Below are 19,390 nucleotides of genomic sequence, written 5' to 3'. Positions count from 1 at the left end.
AGAGGGGTACGAAGAGGCCTTTTCTCAGCGGTGGGAGGAGCAAGCACCCTGGCGGGTCAGAGTGGTTCTGGGTCACGCGAGAGGCCGGACCGACCAGGCCGCCCCCGGGACAGGGCGAGGTACCCGCCTCCTCTTCTCCGTTGCCAGGGGCCTAGCCTCACAGACACGCGTGTTAACCGGCGGAGCCCCGGCCCCCGATGACTAAAGAGGGTGGCCCCGGCCATCCGACGCCCCCCGGTGGTTCCGTCGGAGAAGCCTTCCGAGAAGCCTCGCGGTCTAGTGGCAAGAGCACGGCTCTGTGAGTCAGAAGACCCGGTTCTAATCCCTGCTCGGTCACTCGCCTTCCGTGTGAGACCCTGGGCGAGTCATCAAGCCCCCTGAGCCTCGGTTTCCTCCTCTGCCCAAGGAGGATTCGATAAGGCCCTCCCTCCCGTTTGGACGGTGAGCCCTCGGTCGGACCCGATCGTCTCGTAGCTACCCCGGTATTATCGAGTACGGGGCTTGGCCCGGGGTAGGTAGGCATTTAAGAGACACTCAGAGTAGCTTGAAAGAAGTTGGTCTGGAATCGTGGGGCGCAGCATCCTCCACCCTGTGGATGGCCTGGTGCCGGAAAAGCAGTGGCGGACCGTCTCGAAGAGCTTGCCCTTAGGTAGGCGAACAAAGGCACCTACGGGCTCGAGGAGGGAAGGCCTATGCAGGTCACCGTGAGCCTCCAGCACAGGTAGGACGAGGAATGAATCCGTCCTTCCCCCGCTTAGCCCGTCTCCCGCCCTCCCAGCTCCGCCTCGGTCTCCCGCTTCGCGAGGCTCCTCCGAACAGGCTTCAGAGGGGGGACAAGCTCGGCGTCGAGCCCTTCTTTAGGATCGGGAGCAGTAAGGCGGACGATGGACGGGTGGCCCCTTGTTCCCACCGGATCGGGCCGGGCGACGTAGAATTCGGGGCCAAGGGAGAAGCCGTTGGCTGACACGTCAGACTCTGCTTAGGAAGGAAGATGGCTGAGGGTCGAAAGGGGCAGGGAAACTCAAAAGGAGAAGGCGGAATCTAGATTGTTGGTGTTTGAGATCCAATTTCGGAGAGACGTGACCGATGCAGAGAATGGTATCTCTGGAAAGGCCCTGACTTTGGATCTCCGGTCTTGGATGTAGCTCTGCGTTTCCTTCCGTGAGCCTCTTTAAAGCAGCTCAAACGCCACCGAGCCGAGCGGGGAACGGCGAGCGTTCCCGGGATCGCACGGGAATCGGTCATTCATGACAGATCAGGGTTTTGGAAAAGAACCTTTGGAAACCCTGGCCGTCCCCAACCGGCCAAAAGCAACGATTCCCGAACAAAGAAAGGCCGACCGGCTGACTGCGTTTCAGCTGGTGTTTCTGGTGTGAGCTTTTTGGGGGGCGTTTGTAGAGACGGGAGCAAAGACGATGGCTCCTGCAGCTGCACCGTTAGAAACACTTGAAAGCCGGGCTGTTTCCAGGGGCTGGGCCTGGGACCCGAGTCCCAGGATCGTCCACAGGGCCAGCGGTTTTGTGCCTCTGGGCCTGTGCCACTCCGGGGCTCCTCGCCCATTTAGAGCCGAGGATGGCGGAAGGGACAAGGCGGCCCAAGGACCCGCATGGGAAGAGACGAGTGGGGGTGGGTGTCCGCGTACGGGCGTGCGGTATGAATGTTGTGCCGTTTCTTCACCTGTGGTCGACGGTGACGTTCGGCCAACCGAGGGAACTCTACGGACAACCTGCCCGGAAGCTCGCCGTGGGCAGGGAACGTGTCCGTTATCTCGTCACCGTGTACGCCCCCAAGCGCCGACTACCCACGGGAAGTGTTCAGTCAATAGCGCCACTTAACTGACAAGGAGTTACTGGAGTGAGTGGGGCCAATGAATGGGGATGTGGTGATAACGATGGTAATGAGAAACGTGGTGGTATTTGTTGAGTGTTTAGTGGGGGCCAGCCCCTGTGCCGGTGAGGTCTGGGGGGGGGGTGGATCCCAGGAAAAGCCAGGTGGACTCAGGCCCCGTCCCGTAGGGGCTCACAGACTGAATCCCCGTTGGACCGATGAGCGGCCTGAGGCCCGCGAGAAGGGGAGTGACTTGTGCCAGGCCACAGCCCGGCCAGTGGTGGAGCCGGGATGAAAAATGATAATAATGACGGTGTCTGTTAAGCGCTTACCATGTGCCCAGCACTGTTGTCAGCGCTGGGGGAGATACAAGGTAATGTCCAGCCGACCCACTAAGCTCGGTCTCAGTCTTCACCCTCATTTGACGGATGAGGTCACCGAGGCCCAGAGAAACAAAGTGACTCGCTCAAGGTCACACAGCAGACGAGCGGCGGAGCGGGGATCGGACCCCATGACTTCCTCACTGCCAGGCCAGCGCTCTCTCCACTAGGCCGTGGCGCTTCTGGCAACTCCTGACAGTTTCAGTGGCGGGAAGAAGAGAAGCTGGGCAAAGGCAGCCTGTCCCTCGCCGTGCGGTCGGGGGTTTAGGAGGGTGACGGATGGCCGCCGGAAGTCAGGCTCCATCCTCCGAGGGACGGCACCTCCAAGGACCGGTGGGACCAGTCTAGGTTTCCGGAGGCCTCGGAGCCACCGCGAGCAGGCCGCACCGTGCCGGACCCTGGACTCTCACCATAGCTTGGCGTCACGGGGACCGGGCCTTGTCCGCACGATGCGTGTGGCTTTTGTGTTTGGGGACAGAGGCCGGCTCTCACTCCTCTCCTGCAGCGTCTCCTTGGCATGGCAGTGCTCGAGCGGACACCGACCCGACTCGGGACGCCTCGGTCCACGCGGGACCGACCGTCCTGACCGAGGGGTGACGAGGACACGGAGGGACTGCAAGCGTCCCGAGAGGTCAGAGGCAACCCCGGACGGTCCGGGGTGAACACGTCTCCACAGTCCTCTGTGTCCGCGGCCGGGCCCGCGCGGGGCTCCACGGGAGGCGACGAGTCCATCTCCCTCCTTTGCATTTGCACGGACCGACCCCGCCGACCCTCGTGTCGCGCAATGTCAGACAGCGAGGTCACAGAGCAGCACGACGGGTCCAAACCCCAAGGCTTTGCTGAATCTCCTCAGCTTTCTTTCGCAAGAACCTTTGTCAGCAAACCCCAGAAAGAAAGACCGTCCGGGATCGGCCCGTGTGATGTCAAACGGCAAGCGGGATGCAACAGTCACCTTCCTAATGGGCCCTGGAACGCAAGCCCTCGCTTTCCCCGGACGGTGGCCCCAGAAACAGGTCGTTTGAAATGACTCTTCTTCATCTACGTCTTTGGGAATCCAAAGGGACCACGACAGAACGCAATTCCTCTTCCCCTCTCTGAGATAGCTCTGGACCGGCAAAAGGAAAGAATGGTAGTTCCAAGCACTCCAGCTCAATTCTAAGACTATCCTTTTCCCCAGTCTGCACTCCAAGTATTTCATCTTCCCATAAAGGAAGAAAACAACCCAAAGGGGAAAACCCTTGGCGGATGAAGCGGAAGCACTCCGAAAGCTTCTTCTAACGGCTCGATCTTCATCTTTTGCTCTTTTTTCCCATCTTGACATTCACGGGGTTGAAAGAATGCTTTCGAATGGGCAGCCGTGTCTCGCGGAGGAGATGGCAGAGAGACCTTTAGAAAAGCGCTCCATCCGGCGAAACTCCTGTGTTTGCAAAACTAATAGCAATTATCGGAAGGTCTAGGAGGTGAATGGCCCATGGCCACGGCCCGGAGAGATGAGCCGTCAGGGCGCCTCAGCGGATCCTCTCGCCCAGGGATCGGGGACCCTGAAACGCTCCCCCGGGGATGGAACCCGTTAGATGACGCCGAGTGTCCCAAAGAGGCGGAGGGGTGCCGAGGGGAAGCAAACAAACTCAGTCTTCAGATCGGCTCTGTCTCGGCGGCCGTGTCTTCGGTGACTGGCTCGAACCTTCCTTTTTGGCATCTGGATGGCAACCCTGTGGCTCCGGCCGGCCCACGTCTCGTGCAGGGCCATGGCCTATCGGCCTCGACCTCCCTCCTCGAAAGTTCCAGACGGTTCGAGGGCTCAGGCTCGGAAGGTGCTCGGGGGCGTCCCGACGCGGAAGACCGTCCTTCGACGGCACGAGGAGACCCCTCTCCAGGAGGGCGGAGGGCCGCCGAAGGCGCCCTCCAGTGTCTCAGCTCGTCCCCTTCACCCCTTTGCCCTAGGAAATCGCCCGGTCCCGAAGCGAGACCGTGACTTCTTGTGGCGCGAGATGGGCCGAAGAGCCCTTCCATTGCGATACCAGTTTAATTAGACGAGAGTCCATCCTTCTCCGAAAGAACGTGCCCTCCCGGCTCTCTCATACCAGGGACGCTTTCCCACGCTATCGACGTGGGCGCGTCTGCCGATTCCGAGGAATCGGCGAGGGAATACGGAGCCGGGACGAGCCGTGGCACTCCCCGAGCCTGGGCCGGCAGAGTCACTGCTGGTGCAGCCCCTGTCCTCTACAGAGCCAAGGGGACTTTGGGGACTTGAGCAATCCTCCCTTCCCTCGTGAGGGAGTCGAGCGTCTCTTCCACGGTCCGTCACGTCTAGGGCTCGGTCGCGACGTTCCCCTTTCGGGTGTCGGAGCCGACATCGTCGAGGACCTATCCCGGGAAGGCTGGCCCTCCCTCGGCCGTCTCGGCGAACCGACCGTGACAACCCGGGCGTTTCCAGAAACCCTGCCTATCGCATCCCTTGACGAGATCAGGCGGAAGTGACCTACCTGACTTTTGGATGGCACCTGTCCAGGATTGACTATGGGGCGGACCCCGGACCCAACGCCGGGCTAGGTACCCGTTAATCCGGTCGGACACGGTCCCTGGTCCCCAGAGGGTCCTCGGGCCGAATCCCCCCTCTGACAGCGGAGGTCCCCGATGCACAGACAAGCGACGCGACTTTTCCCAGGCCACCCGCGCAGTCAGGCGGCAGAAACCGCCCGAGCAGCCCGGCGCGGGCTCCGTCCCCCCAGACCACCCCGGGTCGTCGGCAGAGTCACCGACAAGGTCACCCTCGGGGCCCGCGATCCTCCCAAATAGGGGGAGCCCGGGCGATCGACCGGTCAGACCGTTCACGGCAATCTGGAACGGCCAGCCGGAACTATGAACTCACTCCACTTGCGGCAGATGTCGAGGGACGCCTTTCCGCCCCTCGGGAAATGAGGATCGATCGGATATCGACGGAAAGGATCATTGCGGAGAGGAGACCGTCACTCGCCACCGTGACACAGATCGTCGGCTCACGGGCGGCGGAACGTCGGCCAATCCGTCGTTCCGACGGTGGTTCCCGGAGCATTCCGAGAGCCCTCGGCGCTTTGTTTTCTCCTCTAGATCCCCCCTCCCCCCATTGCGTACGACCGCGGCTCCACCCGCCGGTCCGCAAGCGCAGAGCGTCTCTGAGGGGAAATGGGTGAGCCGCCTCGTCTCAGTGTAGTGTAGCATCGCCGGCCCCTTTGCCGGGAGCGAGAAATTGAGCGAGTGTCCCCATCCTGGGGATCCCAAAGAAAGGCAGCGATGGAAACAGTGGTCGGGAAAATGTCACGACGGCCCGCCTGGAAAGAAAAGGGATTGTATCGATTGGATTTCCCGTCCGGTCGAACCGGAGCGGGGCTCTAAAACAGGGATGGTTGTCGATTTCTCCAGCAAGGCCGGGGGTGTCTTTCGTTTGTGTGTTGGACTTTTCTCTCATTTCGGGGGTCTACGTAGTGCTGCGCCTTCCCAAACCTGGAGAGGACAATGAAAAGGTCCGGGCATTTCCAAGAAGCTCAGACATTCCCCCCATCCCAGTTTTTCAAGCGGCCTTTCATCAATCACACCAGGAGAGCACCCAGCTGGTCGGGCAGCACTCTGCATCCCGAGTCACCCGTCCCCTCACCCGACGACCCCTTCCGCGTCCCTGGACCCCCCGAGCCCCTCGACGGGCCCGCCGGAACACGGCTCCCCTCGCTCCCAGACCCGACGGAAGCAGGAAACGAACACTTCCGAGTGGCCTCTAAAGCACAACCGTGCCTTCTTTGCAGTGGAAGGGAAATCCCGCAAGCGGGGGGAGGAACCCGAGGAGTATGGGGCATTTCTCCTGTGTGAGGCTAAAGGGCGTACCTCCTGTGGGCTTCTCGGGCTCCTTGGCGGCAGTTTTCGGGTCTTATGCAGTCCCGTCGGATCTCGAAGCAATTCCTCCCCACCCACCACCCCGGCTCCAATCTCGGTGGAACGGAGGTCCAGATGTTGAGGCGACCCACTGGAATCGGGTCCCGTAGAAGGCTGACTTTGTCCACCTAGGGGGCCCAGAGGTGCAGCCGATCGTCAGACGCCCCAGACCGCCTGCCTCGACGTCACACGAAAGGGATCACCTACCCAAACATGTGACTCCAGCAGAAGGCAGAAATCCGTATTCCACGTGGACGGTCTCGAGGCTCGGGGTCCAAGGGCAGAGAGGCGGTTGAGCTTTGGACGGTGTTTTCTAGAAGGCAGCTAAGCAGTGTCCTCGCATGGCCATTTGGAGATCTCAGGCCCCGTCCCTCCAAATCTCTCAATGCATTCTCCCGGGAACGCCATGGGCCAAGTCTCGATCCATGACGCGGAGTGTTCGGGGAAGGAGAGTGACGAGCCAAATCGGCCGTGCATTTGAAAAGTTCACCCTAGCTCTGGAACGATTCGGACCCATTCCCGCTGGGTAGATCTGTGATCGTCACTGGGGGGGGGGGGGGGGGGAAGGAGATGGACGATGGGCGGCGGGGGTAAGAATGCTCGAAGAAGCAAAAAGGGTCCGGGACGAGTGAATAGAGGCAGAGGTTAGAGACGTCGGATGGTTGTTGAGGGCGATCGTGACCCCGTTTCTCTCCGGCCCTCTAGCTGGCTTCGTTCAGAGAGAGAACAGAGGGCTTGGAGGAGGCAGGCTCTCCTCCTCTCCTCCCCGCGGGGTGACTCTTCTCGTTGTCGAAGGCTTCCTGGGTCAAGCATTTGGCGGAAACAACGCATCGAGGTGGGAGCCCAACCCTATCAACCCTAGGGCTCGCGTTCTAAGTAATGTGGGTATCTGTTACCTGTAAAGTGCTTACTTTGTGCAGACCACTGTTCCGAGCGCTGGGGGAGAGACAGGCTCCTCAGGTTGGCCCACGTGGGGCTCACACTTTTTAATCCCCATTTTACAGATGAGGTCACAGAGGCCCAGAGAAGTCACGTGACGTGCCCCAAATCACACGGCCGACAGGTGGCGGCGCTGGGATCGGAAGCCATGCCCTCCGACTCCCAAGCCTGGGCTCTTTCCACTGAGCCACGCCGCTCAAGTAGGAGGGAGACCGGTCTTCAGTGTGTGAAATTCTTCCACGAGAGGCCTGGGTCTCTTCTCCGGCCCGCGGCGACCGTTTCTCAGTGCCGACTCGGGATCTCCGTCGTCATCCTTAGTCCGTAAAGGCCAACCGGGAAACCCTGCAGAACAGGGGAGGGCGGCAGACGCTTTCCTGCCGAGCCCCAGTCAAAGGACTGCAAAGTAGCCCCGACCCGGTGAGGATCAGGAGATCTCGGTTTTTGGACCGCTCCCCTCTATGGGACCGAATCCCTTGCCTGAGACGGTTCCCCACGGAGCCCTAGAAACCAGGAGGGTTGATTGGGCAGAAGATGGGGCTGAGTTTTTGAGGGGGAACTTCTGGGTTCGCTTGTCTCGGATCCAATCTTCATTTTTCCTTTAGCAGGCAGCTGGGAAGTCGCCCCTGCCTCTTTAAGAGAGGGAGGAGATGGTGGGAAATGGTCATCAGGGTAGGGAACAGGAAAGAGCCACTCTCTCTCCCCCTGCTCTTCGGGAAAGGGCTGTCAAGTCCATCACCGCCCTCCCCCCCGCCCCTCCCCGAAGGATCGGACAAGGACTCAACGGGCCCCTCGGGGTGGCTGAAAAGTCCCTGTCTTCAGCTCCAGCAGTCCCCTAGAGGAGTCGACCGTGACCCCGGCGGAGGAGGCCGAAAGTGAACGGAGCAGCGACGGCGACCACGACGATTTCCTCGCTGCCGTCGGAAGCATCCGAAAGCGGGGCGGAAGCCTCTTGGATCCCCAGCCCGGCCCGTGCGGGGCACGTCAGATCCGGGGACCATCGGGCACCCCGAGCCGACTCCTTGGAGGTCTGAAATCTCTTTCTGGGTCGCTGGGTCGATCCCGTTCATTTCCCGCCACGGTTTCTTCTTTGGACCTAGGAAGATGTCGTCCCGAACCCAGCGTCAGGCCAACACACCTTTTCTAGGTCTGTCTGGGGAAAAAGGAACGGACCGGCTTGGAAAGCAATCCAAGGAAGCAGAAAAGAATGATGGGAAACAGTTTCGGACCCCCAGTGTGAGAGGTGGGGATTCGGCCGATAGTGGGGAGAGAAAGTCCTGAGCCGGCACCGGGGCAGGGGAACACGTCAACCTTCGCCTGCCGGAGGAGAGAGTCGAGCCGAGGCCCGAAGGAACCTGGCCCCTTGCCCCGGTGGTCGATGAAAGCGGGCACGTCGGGGAAACGAATGGTCACGAAGCCTGTGAGCCGCATGTCGGACACGGACAGCGTCCATGCGGTTGCACTCGGATCTCCTCTAGCGCTCACTACAGTGCCCGGCACAGAGCGTGTCTCCACCCACTTTCCCCAAAGGTCTCCCGGGATGGATCTGCAGGGCTCTTTGGGAGCTGCTTGCTGGCAGCATCTCGGGTCGGTCGTTTGGTCGGAGGAGAGCCGTGGAGGCCTCACCCAGCGCCTGGCGTCACCTAAGCGCCGGGGCGCTTTCAAGAGGCTCCCGGTCTCAATCGGCATGGATCCAGGTGAGCGAACTGCGGCGCAAAGCGGTGAAGTCAGAGTCCCTCTTCCCTCAGATCCCAGAGGATCTCATCTGTATGGAAAGCCTCCCCCAGGCCCAGGGAGCCATCTCGGATGGAATCTTTGCACCCAAACGCAATGGGGCCTGTGAACCTGAACGGTTCCATGCCCGAGGACATTCCCCTGGAGTGCCAAGGTCTCCCCCCCGCCCCCCCCGGGGGGTTTTAAAGCAGTCATCAGCTAGAAAAGCCCATTCAAGCCAAGCGAGAAAATTCTGTCGATGAAGAATCCGGGGCAGGGATCTCTCCAACCAAGCTCGCTATTTGGAATGAAAAAGTGGTTCCACCGTTTCCGTCCGCCTTAGTCCAGGGACGAGGACCCGGGAGGTCTCAAGATCCGAATGCAGCGGAGGTCCTCCGTGAAAGAAAAGGTTTGTCTCGAAACCGAAAAAACCAACAAACCCATCCTTAAAGGGGGAAAAGAGGCCGTCGGCAACGGGTTAGAAGAGCAGCCCCGGCAGGTGAGGCCTTTCGGCAGACTCGTCGATCCCTAAGGACCTTTGCCTCGTGTCAGCTTTCCGCTCTGGCCAGGGGAAAGGCTCAAGAAGCTGTCTGTCAGCCAGAAGCAAACAAGGCGTGATGGATTCAGCCCGCTGTCTTTTGGGGCCCCCAAGCATCGTGGAGTCGTTTTCACAACTTTTGGAGGTGGCCCAACGCCAAATTCCAGGTGCAGCTCCATTTCCCCTCGAATGAGATGCAGATGCAGAAACTCCACGGACACCCGAGGAAATCTCTGCCAGACGAATCGCTTTGGTGGGTGAGAAAAAGAGCAATCCGTGCAGGAGCTGTCTCGCCTTGTCCCACGGAATAGGCAAATGAAACGCTGAAAATGCGACCTTTTGGAGCCCGATGGCGGCGGACCATTTGACGCTAAAACTCCTTCAACCTGTCAAACCCCCACCTGGCTTTGAATGAATGGCCAGTCCCGAAAGCAAAGCGCGTGTCAGGAAGATTCTCTTCCTATCCATTCCCTGGACCCTTTGTGGATTTGGAAGTTCAACAGGGACACCGCGGTCAAGGTTCCGAGTCCAAACCCTTGAGACTCCAGACGCCCGTGGGAGAATCTCTTCTCCGCAGCTGTTCTTTAGGCGGTGTCATTCGCCATCTCAAAGTGACTTCCAGTCGCCGAACTCTCCGTCCCCCTCCCCTTGGAGCCGCTCCGGGGCCGGGTCGCTCACCTTGGGGGCGCCCAGAGTCCTCCAGAGACCTGGTCTTCCGCATTCCGTTCAGAGGGTTCCGACGTCCGGCCCAGGCCGAGGCTCTGGATCGAGAGAAGCGCGACGTCTGAGCTCCACATTCCGGCTTCATCGGATCTCCAGGAGGTGGTGGTTTCTCTGCTTAGAACCCCAAAGTGGAATCGGGCTTCCCGTTCCTCCCCCTAGCTCGGTCCCATCTCCGGACCGGAAAAAGGACCCCGGGAAATCTCGAAACTCGACCGAGGGCTCCGGGTTTGGCTGCAACCCCTCGGGATGGCTAGGGCCAAGTGAAGGCCAGCAGCATGGCCACATGGCAGGAGCACGGGGGGGGGGGGGCTGGGGTGTCTGGGCATCGGCGGACCCGGGTTCGAAATCTGGGTCGGCCAAGGGTCTGCCGGGCGACCTCGGGCAAGCGATCTCATCTCTGTAAAGCCTCGGTTCGGACCTCACCCGGAAACCGGAGCCCGGCCTGGGAAAGGCACCTCGGTCAACCTGACGAGCTCGTCTCCGGCCCGGAGGCCGCCCTTAACCCAGGACCGCGACGGGTCCCCGAGGACTTCCCGACCGTTTTGACAGCTGACGTGTCGGTTCCGGATCCGGCGGGAGGCGAATGCCTGGGGAGGCTCCGCCCCTCTCCGCCCTCCATCCCAGCCTTTCCCAGAAGGCGACAAAGAAAGCTCTTCTGTGGAGTCTCGGACTCGTTTCCAGTCCCAGACCGGATCTTCTCAGAGGCCTGCTTGGTGTCCCCGAAGGGGACGATGTCTTCCGAAGCAGCTCTTGAAATCTCGTCTTTGAAAGTATCCACCGTAAGTGGCAATCGGCTGAGGAGCGTCCACGCCAGCCCCAGCCGTTCCCCCCGGTTCGAAGGTGTGAACGGACCCCGGGCCGGGGACCCGAGGGGGAGACGGCCTCGGATCCCGGCAGGTCCGGATGGGGGCAACGTTCGGTCTTTACGGGCTCTGTCCAACCCTCGTCGTTCCCAAAAAATCCTAGAGAGAAGGAGCCCAGACTCCCGGCGCCATCCTGCCACAGGCTGGGTGACTTTGGGCCGGACTCCTCCCCCAGGCAGGCCAAGAGGCACGTCTGAAAAGACTCACGGGATAGAGACGTCGGCCGTCGTCACGGCCCGGGGTCCCCCTCTCGGCACCGGAAAGGGCGTCGGACTCACGGCATCCCCGTCCCGGTGTTGGCCGGCATCTTTCCGGAAGGCCGCTTCAGGGAGGGCTCCGACGAGGGACCATCCTTCCCCGGCCCTCTAGCACAGTCCCGGCGGGGCGAGGCGGCGGCCCCGAAAAGGATCCAGGGCAAGATCCCCGACCGTAGCGCGTTCGAGGCCGAGACCTCTCCCTTGGCCAGCTTGGTCGTCTTCGACGATCACCCCGTCCGGAGAAGGGGACGCTTGTGCCCGCAGTTTGCATTGGGAATCGAGAGTTGCAACAGAGGGGCTCCAAGTCCCAGGGAAATGTGGAGCCCTCAATAAACCGCTTCCCGATCGAAGGCAACGCATGGGAGTGACCGAAAGAGTCGGAAAGGGCCCATCGATCCATCGGACACCCTACTCCAGAAGAGCGGATGGTGGTTCGTGAGGGTCGAGGGCCCGAGTGGGAAAGCGTCGCCTGCACGCCGAGCCCCGGGGCCTTTTCCGAGGCCCGGTGGGGAAGCGAGAAACCCGTCTCGACGCTTCGCGGACCCGTCCCGAGAGGGATCCGACCGCAAAGGCCGCTAGGTGGCCAGGCCCGTGGTCGTGAACCCTCTCGGGGGTCCCTTTCGGGGGGGAGCTCTTTCCCGGCATCGCGTCGTCCCGTCCGGCCACAGAGGCGCGATGCTTGTCAGAGTCAAAGACGCCTCCATCTTTCCTTTCCTTCGGAGAGGGCCTAGCCGGCGGCGGAATGGAGGCGGCGGGCAATTCCGGGCGTCGATCCTCCACTCCGCCGACGATCTCGACCGTCTTTCCCTCGTGTCGACGGGGCGCCAACCGTGCGCCGAGTGCCCCAGAGAGGACGACGCCAGCCCCCAGCGGACACGTCCCCCACCGCCGACGGGCGGCCGGCCGGCCGGATCTCGGAATTCCGGGACCGTCGTCTTTGGGAGAGCAGCCAGAAAAAGGAAGCGTCGAGACGCCGGGCTCGGTTCCTCGGCCTCGATCGGGGGTCTCGGGGAAACCGAGAGACGAGGCCGGGCGGCGTCCCCCCCCAAGGGGCGGGAGCGGCGGATCCCCCTCGACTCTCGTCCCTCCGGGGCTCTGCGCCTCTAGCGTGGAAATGGGCTCCCCCCACGAGGAGGAGGGGTTCGGTGACGCGGCGGCTCTCCGGCGCGACCTCCGCAATCCAGGCGGCACCCGAGCGGACCGCGTCTCACGTTCGTCGTCAGCCTAAACGGACGGTGAAAACGCAGCGGCACAAGAAGATCCCTTCCGAGATGCCGGAGCACAAAGAGAGGCAAGAGAAAACATCGACAGAGGCAGCAGCCTCCCAGAGGGTCCGGACGGCCGGTAATGCAGCGGCGGCATCGTCGGCCTCGGGAGCAGACATCGGGGAGATCGGGATGTCGCCTCCCCCGCCGACGTGACAGGATGCGTGGGGCACACGATCGATCGAGGGGGACTAAGCGAGATCAGATCTAGCGATGGGCCGGCGTGGGTGGAAGATCCAGGGGGCCCGGGCCCCAGATGGAGCCGGGGCCGCCACGACGAGGTGGGGGTGTTCTCAGGGAAGGGGAGGGAGGCTCCTAGGCCCGGCAAGGCCAGAGCGACCTCCCTCCCTCCCGGGATCTTGGGAGATCTCTCCCCGGACAGGGGCGGCCCGTCCGGACCCGCGGCGTGGCGCGTCTCGGAGCCCAACGGAGCGGAGCGGTGGAGGGCCCAGGCCGGGAAACGTTCGAAAGAGGAGGCCGCCGGTACGGCCGAGCCCGGTCCAGCCGGGTGACCGTGATCCGCCGGGTCCGCCTCCCTAGTCGCCCATCTGCTGGGAGCATCCCCATCTTCTCTTCGGGTTCCTTCGCTCCCACGGCCGGGCCGACCTCTAGCCGGGGCCCCGCACTCCGGGGGCGGAACTGGCCGGAGCCGGAGATCGGTGATGTGGTATATTCGTCGAAATGGAGGTCCAAAGACACGGGTCTGTCTCGAGCGGGTTGTAACGTCCGTCTCCATCAAATCCTAAAGTATCTCGGAAAAGACCCTTTCGGCCGTCGGCTCTCCAGGCGACTTGACGTTCCGAGAGAGGTCCGGCATCTCTTCCCCCAAGTCTGCCCCCTGCCCGCCGGTGACCTGTCGCAATTCGTGAAAAAGGCTCGGTGGTACAATCTCCTCGTGCGTCCGATCGGTCCTCACGCTCGGCCCTCTTTCGTCTCGTCCTTCGGTTCGGCGGTCACCCGGCGGTCGCCCGTGCCCCGAGCCGCGGAGTCGATTCGAGGGTGTGGGGTGGGAGCCCCGTCTCCGTTCCCAGTTTAATGGGAAGGAAAAGAACGTCGGTATCGGTAAGCGCCCGCTCCGTGCCGAGCCGTCTCCTCAGCGCCGGGGGGGGGGGGTTCCAAGACCGATCGGATCGTCCCTCCCGAGGCTCACGGCGTACATCCCCATTCGACAGACGAGGCCCGCGAGGCACCGCGCAGTGCCGTGCCGTGAATCTGGACGCCTCGGCCCCGGGGTCCCTTCCCCTGAGCCCACGCATCCTTTCGGACAGCATTTTTCATGTGAGGCCAAAGAGGCCAACGGAAGCGAAGCGATCCGCCAAGGTCACCCAGCGGACGAGCGGCCGAACAGCGAGCCGTTCCCCCCACCACCCCACCTCGGGTCCTTTGGACCTCCCAGCCCGTACTCTCTCCCCGCTTCTCCTTCCCCACGAGACTGTGAGTCTCAAGATCGGGCGGACCTAGGGTCCGCCTCGGGGATTATCAGCGTATCCCCTCTGTCCAAAGTAAATCCTTCCGAAGTCGCCCCGTGACGATGACGACGATGGGTGCGATGGTTCGGGTCTGTGCTTTCCTATGGGTGATTTCTCTGTCACTCGGGCCTTTTCTTTTTTTAGGAAGGTGGGCCGTCCAAGATGCCGACGGAGCCGGGCCTTCTTCTTTCCAACCCGAGGCGAGATGGGAGTCGTCTGCCACTCTGCCAAGTCGTCCGAGAGGTGCCCCCCGCCCCCAAACATGCCAACGGCCTCAGAGACCGCAGCAGTCCGTGTCCGTCTCGTGCGCGGGCTCGCTCCCTCTTGCCCTCTCGGTCCCGGCCCCCTCTGTCGAACCCCCCCACGGGGGGGCGGCCTCCGGTGTGTCCCCCAAAGAATCTCGGGGACGCCGAAAGAACCTCCGCCGCGGTCACGTGCACCCAAAGGAGTCCGAGCCGTTTCGGCCCCCGTGAGAAGGAAACCCGTCTTTACGGACGACGTCGCCGAGAGAAGCCCACGGAGGGAGCCGGCGCGGGATGCCGAGACGACCCTCCCACCCGGGCCAGAACGCAAAGTCGCCCAGAGGGCGGCCATCTCGGGACCAAAGTCGACAAGTGTAGGCGGCCGTGCCGTCGACAGTCCCCAAAAGGGAAGCGAGAGACATCGGAGGCTCTGTCGAAGCCAGGTGGCGGGAGTCTGGAGGAGTCCCTCGCCTCTCCCAGCTCCCGGGTGTGGATTCTTTTCCCCTTGTAGGCCAGGATGCTCCTCACCTCGCTCCCCTCGCCTGAAAGCGGGTCTTCCCCACCTGGGGGTTTCTGAGTCCAAAGGATCCATCCCCCTTGGGGAACTCAGCCGACAGAACCTCCGGCCCTGGAACTCGACGGATCACTCGCCCCCACTCCCACCCGGGGAGCTCCCTGGAGCCCGTGGGGGCCGGAAAGGGGTCTCTTCTGTCGACCGTCGTCTCGGCCTTCTCCAGAGAGCCCGAGAGCGCGCCTCGCCCGAGGAAGCGCTCCAGCGGGACAATCGCACGAAGGTATCGCAGTGGTGTCGGGGCAGTCCTCCTCCCTCCCGACCAAATGGCATTTCTAGAGCCTCTTCCCTCAAGCGCGTTTTCCTTCACACCGTCCCCGTCCCCCGGGGGGGGGGGGGGTCCCCTCGCTTTGTCCAGGCTCCCTCGGTCCCCTCCCGCCCCCCGCCGGCCAAGGCTCTGCTCCAAAGTGGTGATTTGGCCCGGGGGGTTGGGATCCCGCCCCGCCATTCCCCGACTCTGTGCCGCACGGGCCCCTCTGGAGGACCCACTCTGCGGGGCTTCCTCAGAGGCAATGAGTCCTTGGGGTTGCGGCTGAGAAGAGAGACATTTGGGGAAGGCTCCCCTCTTTGGGGCCAGCAAGGAAGAATTGAGCAGACCGCCAGAGGCCAGAGGAGTTGGAGGCCAAACACGGCAGGGGACCTCTGGGTTCCGTGGCACATCCTCTCAAGGGCCCCCGTTTCCGCCTCGCCGTCTCTCCGTCTCTCGCTCTTTCTGTCGGTGTCTCCAGGAAAGATGGTGAACGGGGAGCATTTCCTCTCCGCCGCTGTCTCCCGAAGTCACGGTGGCCAAGCGAATCTCAGCACTCGTCTCGGAGGCCCGAGCCCCGAGAAAGAGCACCGATCTCTGGGCCCGATAAAGAAGTCGGTAAGGAAATCGTCACTTTGTCCCGTGAATCTTTCTGCCCAGACCCCAAGTGGGAGACTTTTTTCTTTTGGGAGGGAGTTCCTCTGGGACCGTTTTGGCCCTACCTATCCCCCCGATCCCGTGTCTGGGGAAGGAACCTCCCCCAAGGCATGAGACGCATCCTCTCCCAAGCCCGATCGTCGGGCTCCTCCGGACAGCGGTCGACCCTCAAGGGATGGGGTTCGTCGGGGTCGCCGGAAGCAAACCCGGTCCTCGCAGTGACCTTCAGGAAAACGGTCCGATCTCCGGCGGGTCTCTCCCCCGTCTCTCCCACGGGGCCCTCGGGCCAGTCCAGGGCCTCCGTCTCAGCGTCGGGCCAGAGATCCCGTCGGGGAAGACATGGCCGATCAAGTCCCACGGTGCGTTTCCCAAAGGGGTCGACTCGGGAATCGGCTCCCGGGCCTCCTCGCGCCGGCAACGTGCCTTTCTCGAAAATCGGGTCCCCTAGGCCTCTCGGCGGGGATGGGGTCCCTTTGGCACCGGCACGGTGAGAGAGCGAAAGAGAGGCGCGGGTGGATAGCGGGAGGTTGGAGACGAAAGAGGTCTGGGCCGTGCCCTGAGTTATTTGGATCGTTTCAATGGGGCCCGGGGCGGTCCTCTCAGAAGAAACGGGATTCTCGGTTGGAGTTGGAGCTTTGCTCACGTCAGGCGTCGACTCCCACGTCCCTCGTACGCGCGTGGTCAATCCCAGGACCCACCTTCACAGAATCCGCCGACCGTCGGCCGGCTCGCGGCGAGTCGGCTTGTTCTCTCCCCTCGGCGCCCTCCCCCTACGGGAGGGATGCCCGTTCGACCGGGCACGTCCGGTCCCCACGAGCCTCCGGCAAGGCGGGGGGGGGGGGGGGGGGGCGATCCCAGCCCCACGACTCCTCCCCGGGGGCGGGCCGCCCGGCCTCGTTCCGCTCTCCCCAAAGGTACCTTGCGGCCCCTCTCTGAAAGCGGGTTCCAAGGGGACACGGTCTTCATTCACACGGGACAAATGCCTCCTCGGGAGAAGCAGGGTGGCTTCGGTGGAAGGAAATCGCTTGGGGGTCGTTGAAGGCACTAGGGGGCTTTCTGTCTCAACTGTGCCCCCATACTGTCTGCTGGGCCAAGGGGGGTGGGGGGGGGAAAACCTCCCTCCTCCCCGGGCGGCCCTCCGTGAACTCTTCCGGCCGAGAGGGGATCCAACCCCATTCTCCCTCCAGGACATGGATCCGGGCCGGGTCCAAACGTCCCGGATCGGCGTCGGTCCCAGTGACGAGGACAGAGTCGGGCCGTGGGTGGCGCCCAGCAAGTGTGCGGATCGATGACGTTTCCCCAAGGCAAGGCCGGCCTCGGGCCCCGGGGGGGTAGCAGCATCCCGGGCCCGTCCGTGGAGAAAAGCCCCGATTTCTCCCCGATGGGCCCGAACCGCCTCGGGCCCCGGGTGTCCCCCGGAAGACAGGCTCGCGGGGGTGGCAGCCTTCTCAGGGCTTAGCACGGCGTGCAAGCGGTTCCAATGAGCTCACGGTCATTTTCCGGTCTTCTTCGGACGGGGGTCCGTCCATCTTCTCCGCTCTCGGGCCGGGAGAGCTCTCACCCCGCCTTGCCTGTCGACCTGGAGACCGTGGTCGGATGCAGTTTGCAGCCGGGACGGGCCCGGGCAGGCCCCCCTATCCTCGGGTCCTCAGACCCGCGCGGCTCTCTGAGAGCCAAGCGGACCCGGAAGGGATCGAGCTCAAACGTCGCTTCCCTGTGATCTCGAGAGTGAAGATTCCAGGCTGCCACGTGAGTCTCCCTCTGCAGGATGGCCCGTCCGGGTCCCCCGCAGTGTTTTCTGGTCCTTTGGTGCCAATTTCTCCTCCGTCCGTGTCTCCCCGCCTCATTGTCCAGGTTTCCTTCTCCTTGGCTTCCTCGCGCTCCCGCCTTTCTCTTTGTCTCACTGGAGCCGTCTTCCTCTTTTGCGGTGCCTGGAGTGGGGGCGGCTCGAGCGTCCTTTGTGCATGGACTGGGGAGGAGGGGAGGGGCCCCGGGTCTTGTAGCCTAGGGGGGGGAGAATCTGGCTCCTGAGGGGAGACGGTTCGTCTGTAAGGTGAAGAGGGGAGGACCGGGGCTCGGACCACTCAACCGTCACGGCCCCAGCGCTCCGCTCTGTAGGGGGGGGGGACCAGGCCCAGTTTGGGTTCCGAAAGAGTCTTCGCAAGGGGTCGGGGGGCGGAACGGGACGGGGCCGTCGGGTCCAGCTCGGTCGGTTCCGTCACCCCGCCCCCGTCGTTCCAGGTCCCCGGCCCCAGACCTCCCTTTTCCAGAGTCTAGACCCAGCCGTCTCGCCCTGCCGTCGACTCCGGGACGTCGGTCCGTCCGGTGCCCTCGGCTCCTGTCCGTTTCCCTGTGGAGAAGTCCCCTTCAGGTGATGCTCCCGGACAACGGCGAAACCTTCGTGTCGGTCAGATCCGGGTCCCAGTTCCTCGCGGGGGCTGTGGTTTTCCCCAAGTGTCTGGGTGAGCGCCGGGAGGTTGGAGCGCAGTGCCGCACAGAGTCGCCTCCTTCTCCTTTCCCGCTCTTCGTTTGCTCACCCCGGGGGCGGTTCCCAGAGATCTCTGCCCTAATCGGCCTCAACCCGGAAGAGTCTGGGGGTGTGGGATCACCCCGGGGGGGGGGGGGGGGGGGGGTAGAAACAGGGCCCAAGGTGGATGCGGGGGAAAAGGCAACTCAATGCAAATCTTCCCTCCCTACCTTCGAGTGCATTTCTTCCGAGGGTGAGAACGGCCGACCTGGCCAGAGTCGGCATCTTCACAGCGGCTTTGGGCAGCAAGAAACGGCTCCGGATGTGCAAGGGAAAATGGGCCGGGTGTGCCGTCTTCGTCCTCCACTTACCCCGCAGTCGGGTAGTGTGCCATTTAGCGAGGGGGCCGTCTGGGTGGAAAACCCCATCGCCAGCCTTGCTCTCCAGTCGTGGGCAAAGTACAGGGGCCACAGAATCTTGGAGCCATCTCCAAACCTAGCCACCTGGACCAGGAAAACAGGCAGGGATGGACGGATGGATTCTTGGGGGTCAAGATCTCGGCCACCTCCGTCAGCAGGTCGTAGGGGACTTTTTGGGATTGGTTCTGGGACTTTTCCCAGTCCACGGGTCGGGCGAGGGGCCTCAACGTCAGCAAAGCGGTCCGGAGGAGCGCCAAGGATCCGTCAACCATCCTCCCACCTGTCGAGAGGCCGCGTCGCTCGCCGGTCCTGAGGCTCCGGGGGTCCTCTTCCGGATTCCGTCACGACCCGCCGGTCTTCCCGGGTGAGTCTTTTTCCCTTCCCCGCGTTTCCATGTCTGGCCCTCGGCCCAGGAGGAAGGTTATTTGGAGGCCATGTTTCTGTGCCCGCTTCAGCTGGGCCCCTCATGTGAGAACGGGGCCCCTGGCATCTCTCCCCTCCAGGGCCCAAGCCCGCCTGCCCCAGAGCCCAAAGCAAAGACTTGGAATGGGAGTTGTCGTCCTCTCCAGAGGATGGGGGCCCCGCCAGGGGAGGAGGCGAGATCGCTCCAGTGTCCAAGGCCCTGGCTAAAAAGCCCCGAGAGAGGGTGCCAAACTTTGCCTGTCCTCCTTCCGAGCTCCATTCACATTCCCTGCTCCCCCCCCCCCCCGGGGGTCTTTCCCTCTCCTCGGAGCTGCTCCTTCCTCCTTTGTCCCTCCCCCCCCCATCCTTTGGTCCACTTCCCTCATCTGGTCCCCAGCACTTATGCCAATTCCAACAGCCTCTGGCGAAAAAGTCAAGAAGCCTCTCGGGGGGTCCGGGATCCAACAGGCCTGTCTTGTCCATCGGCCCCCATCCTCCAAGGGCTCTG

The 19,390-nt window shown here is 62.9% G+C and overlaps 1 protein-coding gene across 1 annotated transcript in view; it reads left to right on the top strand.

Moving 5' to 3' along the window:
• Positions 1-16,413, top strand: part of LOC114813875 — a 74,830-nt gene extending 58,417 nt beyond the window's left edge. The window contains exons 3-4 of the mRNA XM_029071318.1: positions 14,022-14,913; positions 15,419-16,413. Coding sequence (XP_028927151.1) covers positions 14,022-14,630 — 609 coding nt within the window. The 3' untranslated portion in view covers positions 14,631-14,913; positions 15,419-16,413. The remainder of the gene's footprint in view (positions 1-14,021; positions 14,914-15,418) is intronic.
• Positions 16,414-19,390: the final 2,977 nt, after the last annotated feature.

This window comes from Ornithorhynchus anatinus, chromosome 8 (genome assembly GCF_004115215.2).
Source record: "Ornithorhynchus anatinus isolate Pmale09 chromosome 8, mOrnAna1.pri.v4, whole genome shotgun sequence".
Lineage (NCBI taxonomy): Eukaryota > Metazoa > Chordata > Mammalia > Monotremata > Ornithorhynchidae > Ornithorhynchus > Ornithorhynchus anatinus.
This window is presented reverse-complemented; position numbering and strand designations above follow the sequence as displayed.